The following is a 13,806-nucleotide window of genomic DNA, read 5'->3' on the forward strand; positions in this document are numbered from 1 at the left end:
GTTCTAAACTTATTTCAGGAACATCTGAATAATAAAGACACCTACATCAGACTATTGTTTATTGATTGCAGCTCCATCATCAATGCTATAACTCTTATCTCCTAAATTTGGGACTCAGGATAACCCTTTTCAGCTGAATCCTTGGCTTCCTGATGAACAGACCACAGTCAACAAGGATAGGCAGCTACACTTCCACCATAATTATTCTCAACGCTCATCTCCAACAAAGCTGAGACCTCTGTCCTTATTCTCTATACACTCACAACCTTGGGGCCAGATTTTGCTCAAATTCTATCTGCAGTTTTGTGGATTATACCATCATATGCCATATAGAGAGGAGAAAGAGAGCCTAATGACTTGACATCATGATAACAACCTTGCCCTTAATGTCAGCAAAATAAAAGCACTGGTCCATTAACATTAGGCAGGGAACAGTGTTGAGATTGAGAGGGGTGAGTGTTTCGAATTCTTAAGAGTGACCACCAGTAGGTCCAATCACATGGACACCACAGCCAGGAATGCTTACAAACATGTCTCCTTCAGAGACTAAGCAAATCTGGCATGTCCCCTTTCCCCCTCGCCAATTTTTAATGAAGCACCATCAAAGGCCTCCTATTCAATACATTATGGTATGGTAATGGCAACTGCTGTGTCCATGATTTCAGACAAATATCAGAGTTGAGGATGCAGCTCAACACATTACATAAACCAGCTTCTCCTACATTTTTTGTTGCCTCAGTAATGTAGCCAGTATAATTCAAGACCTCCCCCATCATGCAGAAGTAAGAAAAAGTTAGAAAGCACGAACCACTAGACTCAAGGACAGCTTCTGGCCTGCTGTTAATAAGACTATTGAATAGTTATGTAGGATAATAAAGTGGGCTCTGTACCTCCCAGTCTATCTCATTTATTGTCTACCTGCACTACACTTTCTCTGTAACAAACACTTTTCCACACTGTTGCAATGAATTAGTCTGTATGTATGGCATCCAAAACAAGCTTTTCACTGTCCCTCGGTACCTGTGACCATAATGAATCTAATTATCAACTGTTTCTCCCCTTTTTTAACTGGATGGCCGCTCCCCACCACATTAAATATTTCCTCCCAGCCGCCTAATCTCATTTTTTTTTTCTTTTTTAGGAATTCCTATTCTTCCTGATCCATACACAGATTATATTTACCAGCCTCCTCTCCCCCCCCCCCCCCCCCCACATAGCTTACTCCAAGTAATGGAGAAAATCTCATTGTCAGAAAAGATACACCCTGTCCCTATATCATCAGTGCTCAAAAATCAGCTGTTTATAGCTGATGAATTCAGAATATATACTACAGATGGATAAGCTGGTTCTGTCGTTCAGTGAAAGTAAGGATAGAAACCGTTGAGCACCATTATGTATTTTTTTCTCTCCTGCTTCTGGAGAATCAGCACTTTCCCTTGTAATAGAGCTTGAAAATTCTGTTGTGTGCAGTTTAGGATCTCTTGTTATGTTCAGCTTCATTAGCCTCTATGTTTGATTTTCTTGTATAAGTGCTTTATAATGGCGAGAAAAGGCTTCAGAACCTTTTATTAATGGAAACAGTGTCGTCACATTTGATGTTTCATTGCAACAGGGTATAACACAAGTTAATTGAAATAACAGTCCAAGTTTACAGCTTCATTTTAAGAAATGTGTGCATGCTCAAACTGTTAAATTATCTGTAAAAATAAACTGATGTTAGAATTTTTCTTCTTTGTTTAGCAGCACAACCAAAAAAAATTGATTATATAAGGATTAGAGCTGGACATCTAATCTTTTTTGTATCCATGGGTCATTTACTTGCACCCTGAAGCCCTCTATACAATTAAAGTTGGAAAACTCACCAACACTTCTTGGCTTAAGCACTCATTTTGTCTAATTAATTTCTTATATGAATACTTCAAATAGTTAAATAAATTAGTTTTCTTTTCTCCAAATGAGGCTTCTTCTTAAATCACCAGACCTATTCATTTTAAGCAGATAATCTTAGTCAAGTATGAGATATGGACTCAAATCAAAACTTTTTTTTAACAAATATTCTTTTTTAGGCTGACTGACTATAGGCTATAGCGTTGACACTCTTAAGACAGGCAATGATCAAAATATCAAGTGACCTGACCAAATCTGTAACAAAGGATTTGAAGTAATTAGCTAGAATTCTTCTATAGTTAAATAATACTGGGGAATGTTTAGTTCCATGAACATCCACTCTACCGGCCAGAGATTGCTGTTTTCTGCAGGTTGATTTTCAATGTTCATGAACAGGTAAAGAGGATTTCCAAAACTTCAGTAGTCTCTCAATACAGCAATGGACTTTCCTTAAATAATGAAATACATAATGAAAATAGGCCCTTTGGTTCAACCTATCCATGGAGACCAAGTTGCCTACCTGTGCAAGTCCCATTTGCCAGCATTGGGCCCATATCCCTTAAACCCTTCATATTTATATACCTCTCTAAGTACCTTTTAAACATTGTATTTGTACCATCCTCTACCACTTGTACCACCATCTTCTGTGTAGGAAAAGTTGCCCCTCACATCCCCCGTAACATTTTAACTTAAATTCAAAGCTTAATTCTTAACTTAAACCTATTCTCTCTAGTTATCCTGCGAAAAAGACTGTAAGCATGCACTCTTTCGATGCCCCTCACTATATACCTCTATAAGGTCCCACTCAGCTTCCTGTGCTCTAGTCTGCCTGTCCTCTCATAATAACTCAAAGCCAAGCAAAGGCCTTGTAAATCTTTTCTGTGCCTTTTCCAGCTTAATGATATCCTTCCTATAGTTGGGTGGCAGAACTGCACGCTGTACTTATTCCCAAATGTGGTCTCACTAATGTCTTATGCAGTTACAATATGATGTGCCAAATCCCTTCCTCACCATCTTGTCATACCTGTTGCCATTTTTAAAGAACTATATAGTTGTATATCCCTCTGTGTCTCTGCTTTACAGCACTCTCCAGAGCCTTGCCACTTACTATGTAAATGCTGTCCTGGTTTAACTAATCAAAACTTCACACTTATCTAAGTTAAATTCCATCTGTTCAGATCCTTTTGATTTGCCTTCTTTGTTCTCTTCTTATGTCTTCTCTCAATTCTTCCTTTTCACATAGTTCATATTAACTCCCACCTTGCCAGGAGGCTTGATTTTCCAGAGCTATTAGGAATTCAGATTGAAAGTCAGCATATCAAACTGTTAAGTTAAATACCTATGCATTTGTATAATAATACTGGAATTTTAAGAGAATGGCCCAGCACATTAGTGCAATTACAAAGAATCCACTTTCTTAGGAGATGGTGAAGATTTGGCATGACATCAAGAAAATTGAGAAACTTCTATGGGTGTGAAATGGAGAGTATATTAACTCGCTGCATCAAAGCTAGTGTGGAAGCACCAATGCCCTTGAAAGGAAAATCCTACAAAAAGTATTGGATTCTGCCCAGTCCATCATAGGTAAAGCCCTCCCCATTATTGAGAACATCTACACAAAGTGTTGTGAACACCTCCCTCTGCAACTGGATCCTAGACTTCCTGACTGGGGGACCTCAGTCAGTCCGGATCGGGAACAGCATCTCCAACACCATCACACTGAGCACGGGGGCTCCCGAGGGTTGCGTGCTCAGTCCACTGCTGTTCACTCTGCTGACCCACGACTGTGCTGCAACACACAGCTCGAACCATATCATCAAGTTCGCTGATGACACCACCGTGGTGGGTCTCGTCAGGAAGAACGACGAGTCAGCTTACAGAGAGGAGGTGCAGCAGCTAACGGACTGGTGCAGAGCCAACAACCTGTCTCTTAATGTGAACAAAACAAAAAAGATGGTTGTTGACTTCAGGAGGGCACGGAGCAACCACTCCCCGCTGAACTTCGATGGCTCCTCGGTAGAGATCGTAAAAAGCACCAAATTTCTTGGTGTTCACCTGATGGAGAATCTCACCTGGTCCCTCAACACCAGCTCCATAGCAAAGAAAGCCCAGCAGCTTCTCTACTTTTTGCGAAGACTGAGGAAAGTCCATCTCCCACCCCACATCCTCATCACATTCTACATGGGTTGTATTGAGAGCATCCTGAGCAGCTGCATCACTGCCTGGTTCAGAAATTGCACCATCTCGGATCGCAAGACCCTGCAGCGGATAGTGAGGTCAGCTGAGAAGATCATCAGGGTCTCTCTTCCAGCCATCACGGACATTTACACTACACGCTGCATCTGCAAAGGAAACAGCATTATGAAGGACCCCATGCACCCCTCTTACAATCTCTTCTCCCTCCTGCCATCTGGGAAAAGGCTCCGAAGCATTCGGGCTCTCATGACCAGACTATGTAACAGTTTCTTCCCCCAAGCTATCAGACTCCTCAATACCTGAAGCCTGGACTAACATCTTGCCCTACTGTCTTGTTTATTATTTATTGTAAATGCCTACACTTTTTTGGTGCACTTTATGCAGTCCTTTGTAGGTCAGTAGTCTAGTGTAGCTTTCGCTGTGTTGTTTTTTTTTATTGCATAGTTCAATCTAGTTTTTTGTACTGTGTCATGTAACACCATGGTCCTGAAAAACGTTTCATTTTTACTGTGTACTATACCAGCAGTTATGGTCGAAATGACAATAAAAGTGACTTGACTTGATGGAGGGAAGTAGCTTCTATCTTCTGGGACACCCACTACCCAGGTCATGCTCTATTCTCGCTGCTGTGACCAGGAAGAATGTACAGGTACCTCAGGACTCATGCCACCAGTTACAGGAATAGTTGTTAACCCTCAAACATCAGACTCTTGATCCAAGGGGGATAACTTCACTTGCCTCATCATTGAAATGTTCCCACAACATTTGGACTTACTTTTAAGGATTCTTCAACTCATGTTCTCAATGTTTGTTTATTATTATAATTTCTTTCTTTTTGTATTCCTTCTGCCACTTCTTTGCCCATTCTCACAATTTGCCAAAGTCCTTCTGCAGACACCCTGCTTCCTCAACAGGACCTGCCCTGCCACCTATTTTCTTATCATCCACAAACTTGGCTAGAAAGCTATCAATTCCATCATTCAAATCATTGACATATAATGTGAAAAGAAGCGCTCCCAAAGCTGACCCCTGCGGAACACCACTAGTCACCAGCAGCCAGCCATAAAGGCCTCTTTATTGCCACTTTGCATCCTGCCAGACAGCCAATCTTCTATCTATACTAGTATTTTTCCTGTAACACTATGGGCTCTTATCTTGTTAAGCAGCCTCATCTGTGACACCTTGTAAAATGCCTTCTGAAAAGCCAAATAAACAACATCCACTGACACTCTTCTGTCTATCTTGCCTGTTATTTACTCAAAAAGTTTTAGCACCAATCTGATTTTCCGAATCTGCCTGCATATGGAATCCCTCCTGCCTGTCACAACATTGCCCTTTTTATGTGCCTTTTCTTTTTCCTGTTGTAATTTGTAGTCCATATCCTGTCTACTATTAGGAGGCCTGTCAACATCATTTCAAATTAGATATTGTTCTGTGATTTTGTTCTATACTGATCTGTGAATTGTTGATTTTTTTTAACTTCACCTTGATAATAGAAATGAAAAATGGAGTTTTCAAAGCTGGCTGTTGGCTTTGTAGAATCAATTTTTTTTAAGGTTAAAAAGTAAAGCAGAAATGTAAGCTTAATAACACCAATTTAAAATGCTATATGTGTTATATTTGGTCAACTTTTCTATTAATCCAAATTGAGGACAATAGAAATATTTGAGAGCGCCAATTTCTGTTCAACAGAAAATATGAAGAAAGCTTTAAACTTGCTCTCCCTTGTCAGCACTCTTCTGTCTTGTGAAGTAATACAATGCAGCTGACTTGAAAACATTTTTGTCATAATCACTGACCCTGCAAATGTTGTGACATTACCTTTGCCTAATTCAAATGACCTTTAACTTTCCTAGGGAAAAAAACATTCTGTTGCTTCAAAAAAATGTTAATGATGTTATTGTATTAATATCTTCCATATACAGGAATCAGCTTCTTGTTAATATTAGTTAATCACGATAATGAAAACTCTCAGATGAAATCTTTTCTTAATCAACTCAATTATGCCTTTTTTGATATGTTGTCTAATGCAAGATTTTATGATTTTTTTGGTTCATTTTGGACATCACAGGGAGCTACATTGCAAGATTTATCACCTGGAAGATGAATTGTAATGAAGAAAACAGCTATGTCTTATCCAGAAAATTTGCAGTACAATTGAGTGCTTACCCCACTTCTGAAAATTTGAATCACATTTTGCAAGGAACAGAGTTGCCCCTTAAATTAAGTCTGTTGTCATGCAGGTGGATTATGGCTAATTTACACCTGGACTCCCTTAAATCTGTATTCCTTGAAAATGTTAACCTAAGACTGAACTTAGTATTCTCTGGTCTTAAATTTTTCAATTAGCTCATCATCAACAGGAAAAAAATCAAGATTTTCACTGCCCATTATTTCCAGTTGTGCTTCTTAATCTAACTTACAAGCAGCCCAACTAAATTTTTCACTTAGCTAAGTGTTTTTGCTTGAAAGCTATAGCACTAGGATTACTCATTTTTATCTTTTTTCCAATAAATTATGAATAAATATTTTAATAAACTACCTGTGTGTTCTATAGAAAATTATGGAAGTGGAAGTTTCACTTTCAGAATTAATGTGACATTGGTCTTCTACAGTTATATATCACAATGATGCAGTGACCCAAAGCAGATGGAAAGAATTCAATGATCCTAGAACATTTTAAAGCACCATTACTGATATGCACTTAAGTCGATTAAAGCTGTTTTCAATATTCTGTAATACCAAATTGATTGATAGCATAGCACCAGTCTATGTATATTCTAGCAAACAGATTACAATAAGTACTAGCATATGTTGGTAGATAATGTATCTATGCAGATGGTCAATAAAAATTGTAACTTTCAAATTCCAAGGGACATTGTACACTTAAAGAGAGCTGGGGAATTGTTGAAAATGTGAACAGACACTTGAAAATAAATCAGTTGGTATATGGATGCGTAGCGCATGGAAGTTCAATGCTATTTTCTGTTTGTATTTTAGATGCCTGTTTGTTCTTACTACCTCAAAGGAATCTGCAGCAGCAATAACTGTCCTTACAGCCATGTGTATGTGTCAAGGAAGGCAGAAGTTTGCCAAGATTTCCTGAAAGGATACTGTCCACTAGGAGCAAAGGTATATAAAAGTGAACAGAAAAAAAAAGTTCATTTGTTAGAACTAATCAGTTACTAAAAGTTTTAATTTGGCTGTGGTAAGACACTTTTCAAAAATATTTGTGTTTTGTGCCTTTTGTTTTGCAGTGTGGTGGGAAGATAATGCTACTTTTTTTTATAGCATACTAACGTCCTTTCTGTTGTGCTTGGTTGAAAAAGATACCTTGTAGTTCCATCAATCAAATGAGGAAACTTCATATTTTCTTTGGGTCAATAGAAATGTGGACGTACTTTAAGTACTATGTGGTTGTAGAAAGAAATAGAAGATTGTCTGGTGTTGCATTATTACACTGCACCAGGGTTACTGATTTTCGTAGAATGATAAACCACATTTGCCTCAACAACCTGTTGCTTTCTTAGATAACCATGATCTGATCGCATGCAGAGTGCGGTCTTGCCAAAAGTAATGGTCAATGTTTGGAGCAGGAAGGTCTCCAGGAAATAAGACAACGGTAGCATGGAAAACTGAATCATGTGAGGGGGTGATTGACAAGCAAAATGTAACTGGCTTGAGCATAACATGTAAGCAAAAATGTGCAGAAGCAGATAAATCCAGAGCTAATATCAACTGTAAAGAAAAGTCAGGCTATTCTTTGAATGCATGTGGCATTGGCAGTAAGATAGGTGAGTTGAGAGCGCAGATAGTAAAACAAATATGATCTAATATCTATTACAAAGACATGTTCATAGGGTGATCAGAACAGGATGCTCAATATTCCTGATTATACAGTGTTCCAAAAGGGAAAAAAATCATTGTTAATCAAGAAACACATGAGAGCGGTATTGCATTCTGATAGAGATGATGAATAGTAATGTTAAATTAGATTGGTCGGAGTAAGAAGATCTGGGTGGGACTAGTGCACAGGCCCCCAAAATGTGGCCTCTCAAGACAGCAAAGTTTGTATGGGAAATATCTAGGAGTTGTTTGAAGGAAATTACATTTATCATAGGAGATTTTAATCTATGTATTGATCAGATGAACCAAATTGGCAAGGGTATCATAGAAGAAGAACGTGTTGAGTGCATCACAATTGCTTCTTATAACATTATGTTATGAAACCTACCTGGGAGAAGGCTACTTTCATTTTGGTCGTGAGTAATGAGGAAGCATTAATATGAGATCTTGTGGTTAAAGATTCCCTTGGGGGAGGGGTAGTGACCACAATATGATAGAATTCCACAAGAGCAAAACCACTGTCTTTAGTTTAAATAAGGGTGGTTGTGATGGTATGAAGGAAGATTGGGAAAATAAACAAGTCAGTAAAACAGGTCAGTAAATAAATAGTGGTAGATACTTAACCAGCTGGTCCAGCAGGAATTTATCCCAATTAGACAGAATATTCCATGAGAAAGAGGCACTGTCAGTGGTTAACAATGGAGATCAAGGATAATATTAAACTTAACAATAAGGCAGACAAAGTGCAGGGTCTAAGAAAATCTTAGGATCCAACTATAAAGGATTTTAAAAATCTTTATAAGAAGGAAGAAATTTGGTTTTGGCAGAGAACTTACATACAGTCTCAAGGCAAACCATAAGAGTCTCTAAGAATCATCAAATTCAAGATCAGGTACTTCCTTAAGTCATTCTGTTCAACCTCCACAACTATAATTACTAGCTCAGTATTGCAACCAAATGCATTATGCCCACTTGGCACTACAATGGACTGGGTTTTTTTGGTATAACTGTTATTTCTTGTAAAAAGATGTGTACAGTTTTTTCTTCTGGATGTTATGTATCTGATGCTATGTGTATGTGATGCTATTGCAAGTAAGATTTTATTGCCTTGTGAAAATGTACAAGTATAAACTTGTCTTTGATATATAACTCGGAATATGGGACCTATATGAGGCTAGTGAATTAATAATAGGAATAAAAAAAAAGGCAACTGTTAAATTAATGATTTGCATAAGTCTTTCACTTTGGAGGATCCTGGAAATATGGCCTAATTTCAAATAACTGAGAGGAACTTGTAAAAATCCTAACAAAGTGTCATTAACATGGGAGAAAAACTCACAGGAACGAAGGCAGATCAGTCATCAGAACCTGATGGCCTGCACCCAAGGGTTTGAAAGGAAATGCCTGCAGAGATAGTTGACTCATTGGTTGAAATTTCAGATCTTGCAAAATTGCAAGTGGGTACCAAAAGTGTGAAAACTACCAATATGATTCTCTTGTTCAAAAGGGGAGGAAGACAGAAGACAGGGAACTGTAGTCAATTATTTTAACCTCTATTGTTGACAATATGCCAGAATCAATAATCAAATGGGCAATAACTAATCATTTTCGGAAAGCCAAGTATCAAATCAAGTCAACATAGTTTTATAAAAGGTAAATCATTTTTGACAAATTTGCTCATGTTTTTTGAAGATGTGACAGGGAGAATTGATAGAAGGTGCTTGTAGATGTGGTGCATTTACATTTGACTAAGTGCCACATATGCTGGCACATGAATTAAGAGCCGATAGTGTTACAGGAATGTGTGGCATCAGTTAATAACTGGCTGTCACACAGAAAACAAAGAATTGGCATAAATGGAACCTTTTCGGGCTGGATGATTGCAACAAGTAGAGTGCCATAGGGATTGGTTCTTTTGCTTTCAATTGTTTACAATAATAACCTATAGGAGGGAACAAACCCTAACGTTTACAAGTTTGGCAGTGATAAGAAAACAAGTAAAAGATTGTGTTGTGATGAGGGCATTGTGATTCTGCAATGGAATGTAGTGAGGTTGAGAGTGAAGTCATCCATTTCAGGGGAATGCAAAACTGGATTATTATTAGAAGGACCTAGATGTTCTAGTGCTAACAAAGGGATAGCAAATGGATCCAGCAGTAGGAAAACTTGCATGCAGCATTGTTAGACTTAATTATGAAGGGGCTGTTTAAGGTTTTGTTACACTTGTACGATGTTGGTGAGGCCCACACTTTCATTACAATGCTCAGTTCTGGTCAACTTATCTAACATGTATGGTAACATTGAAGACAGGTTAGAGAGATTAATGGAACTATTTCTTGGGTTAAGAAGGATGTCATATCAAAAGAGACTGGACAGTCTCTTTCTGTTCCTTGAAGTTTAGAAGCATGAGTAGAGAGCTTATTCAACCATATAAGATCATAAAATGGCTGGACTGGATAGATATTAATTTGTTCCCACTAGTGGGGCAGTCACCAGCAAGAGAACATACATAGCTACAAAATAAGGTGGTGGTTATTTAAAGCAAAGGTGCTCAGAAGTCTTTTCCTTCAGAGGATAGTGAATCTGTAGAATTATTTGTGCTCTATGTGGTGGAGACTAAGTCATTAGATATATTTAAAGTGGTGATTGATAAATTTTTCTAAGATCCAGGAATTGAAGGTTATGGGAAGCTGGCACAAAAGAGAAGCCAAGCCCTGTGTATAAGAGCCACAACCATATTGAATGGGGTGGGGTTGGGATGCAGCCTTGAAGCATGGTGTTTTGTTTGCTTTGGTGGTAAGTTCAATGACATGGTCAAGGACGAAGTTCTGCAAGCAAATAACAAGGACTTGGGAATAAAATGACAATACAGAACCTTAAAAGTAGTGATCATAGGATAACTACGTCTCATGGGAAATTGTATATAAAAGTAGGAAGGTAACGTCAATAAATATGAAATTGAAAATGTGATGAAAGAGGGCTTGACGTCTCTGAGGCAAGACACTTGGACTAATCTAGAGATGGTGGAACCTGCACAAGTTGGAAAACTTAACAGGCCAGGAAATATTTCACTGCAGTGAAGCTGTCTCAGTGCATTAAGGGAATTTGTCTTTAAAGAGTGAGAGGTAGAATTTAATATGGAAAGAAGGATGATCAGGTTTACTAAAAAAGAAGTTGTAAGTTTGAACATGGAATTACAGTACTGTGCAAAAGTCTTGGGCACCCATGTCAGAATCAGAATCAGGTTTATTATCACCGACATGTGACGTACATAGCTTGGGTGCCCAAGACTTTTGCACAGTACGGTATCTGACAATGTGGAGCAGAGAACAAGTTTGTAAACCTGGCGGGAGCAAAGAATGTTGGGAATGGCAAAGCTGGAGGTGCTGTGGGAGGTATGTAGGGCAGGTGGCAGAGGAGTGCCACCTCTGCAGTGGGTGCAAACAGACCCAGCCCTGAGACACCAGGCAAGGTCATTTGATTCCGAACAGTTGGCTTCTTGATCATTACAAAATGTCTCTCTGGTGCTTCCTGCCCTCTCCCTTCCCCTTTTCCCAACCATGATTCTTCTCTCTCTGCCCTCTTCCCACTCTCAGACATCAATAGAGACCCATATCAGAATCAGATTTATCATCACTCACATAAGTCGTGATATTTCTTGAGACAACAGTATAGTATAATACTTAAAATTACTACAGTACTGTGCAAATGTCTTAAGCTCCCTAGCTATATTTTTCTTTAATGACATTCTGCACAGAGTAGGCCCTTCTAGTCCTTTGAGCCGTGCTGCAGAGCAATCCCACAATTAATCCTAACTAACCACGGGACAATTTAGTTAACCAATTAACCTATCAACCAGTACATCTTTGGACTGTGGAGAGGAAATCGGAGTGCCCAGATGAAACCCATATGGTCATGGGGAGAACGTATAAACTCCTTGCTGGCAGCAGCGGGAATTGAACTGGGGTCGCTGGTACTGTAAAGCCTTGTGCTAGCCACTACACCACTGTGCTGCCCCTACACTATGTACCTAAGACTTTTGCACAGTATTGTATATTAATGATAAAGGCTGAAACAAAGGCTAGAAATGTTTAATTGTATATTTTCTTGGAATGCAGAGAATACAGAACAGCACAGGCCTTTCGACCCACAATGATTTGCTGACCCTTCGACCCAAGATCAATCTAACCATTCCCTCCCACATAGCCCTCCATTTTTCTATCATCCATGTGCCTAGGAGTCTCTTAAATGTCTTTAATGTATATGCCTCAGCCACCAGCCCTGGCAGCACTTTCCATGCATTTACTACTCTCTGTGTATCTGACATTCCCCCAACCACCCCTCCCATACTTTCCTCCAATCATCTTAAAGTTATGCCCCCTTGCTTTAGCCTTTTCCACCCGGTGGTTAAAAAAAAGCTATCTGTCCAGTTGATCTATGTCTTTTATCATCGTGTATGCCTCTATTAAATTACCTCTCATCCTCAGCCTCTCCAAAGAGAAAAGCCATAGGTTGCTCAAACTATCCTCACAGACATGCTTTCCTATCCAGGCAAAGTCATGATAAATCTGCTTTGCACCCTTTCTAAAGCTTGAGCAACAACACATCATCTGTTTGGGTTAGTTGCAGCCTTCCAGATTTGTTACTGTGTTCTAGGTAGCTTGCTTTTACTTTGTCTGTGTCAGAACTGGTAGTCATCCTGCTATCATTTTGCTGTAGTTTTTCCGCCCCCTTTAATCCATCTGGCCTCTCCCCAAAGCTCTGCACTGGGAAACATATAACCCAGAAAGAGCGGCTGAATGGTTTCTCACTACTATATTAATCCCTTTGGTTTCACATTATCAGAGATATTCCCTTTGTTTACCCTTCACTTCCTATCTTCTCTGCAACTGAGAACTAACTTTTGAAGCTTTGACAAAGAAAGGTTCTCAGATCTGAAACATTCCCTCTCTCCCTTTCCTCAGATGTACCCTGACCCGATGAGTGCTGTCAGCATCGTTTCTGTTTATTTGAAATACATGAAATTACATTATTAAAACAGGGCTTCACAATGAGAAATGTTAAGTGAACCACCACCAAGGCAACGTGCAGAGATCACCTCTGTTATGAATCCCGTAACTGGAGAACTTACCAGCAAAGATAGAGAGGTCCGTTGAAGTCTGATGTCACTATTTTCAAACGTTTTATTTATAAAGGGACACAAAAGTAGGGTTAATACATACATTCAGATAATGCACATCGTCAACACTCAATCTAAAGCGCGGGTATAGTAATAATCATCATTAAGAAGTGAGCTCTGCTGATGTCTAGGGGTTAATAGATTGTCCGTTGGAAATATAAAAGTCACTCAGAAGGCTGCCGGCCTCAGCCCTTTGAAAATCGCTGGGTTTCACGTGGGGCGACCGAGAGAGAGAGATTGGGGGCAGAAGAGAAAGAACTTGCCGATTCTTGATGAATCTTCCGTGAAATCGGGGGAGCGTTGGTTCCCTCTCCCCGATGTTAGTTAAAAGCGGTTTTCTGTGATTCCAGCCACAAATTCCAATCCCGGAATCTAACGCACGTGGCTTCCTTCAGAATGGCTTCCCGCTGCTGCGGGATCACTCTCTCGTGTCTTCTTGGTGTGTCTGAGGGGCTGTCCCCCTGAGACTCTCCTTTATACTTCCTCACGGGGTCGCAGGTGTCAATCAGGTTGGGGTGATGCAATCTCTCTCTCAACCAGCCCACCTTGCCCGAGGGCTTTTCACGTGGTCTCCATGAGACAATAGTTGCTGGCATCTTATTCTGTAAACCGGGTGGGACGTGCAATTTGGCACGTTTCTCTCTCTCTCACTTCCTGGGTCTACTGACCCCCCCCCCCGCCAACGGGTGCTCTTGCGA

At 39.6% G+C, this 13,806-nt stretch overlaps 1 protein-coding gene across 2 annotated transcripts in view; it reads left to right on the forward strand.

Annotated features, from left to right (window-relative positions):
* Window positions 1-13,806, forward strand: part of zc3h3 (zinc finger CCCH-type containing 3) — a 280,002-nt gene that overhangs the window by 210,077 nt on the left and 56,119 nt on the right. For both annotated transcript variants that reach the window (XM_059974653.1, XM_059974644.1), the window contains exon 9: window positions 7,084-7,215. In XM_059974653.1, the coding sequence (XP_059830636.1) occupies window positions 7,084-7,215 (132 nt within the window). The remainder of the gene's footprint in view (window positions 1-7,083; window positions 7,216-13,806) is intronic.

Source organism: Hypanus sabinus, chromosome 1, assembly GCF_030144855.1.
Source record: "Hypanus sabinus isolate sHypSab1 chromosome 1, sHypSab1.hap1, whole genome shotgun sequence".
Taxonomy (NCBI): Eukaryota; Metazoa; Chordata; class Chondrichthyes; order Myliobatiformes; family Dasyatidae; genus Hypanus; species Hypanus sabinus.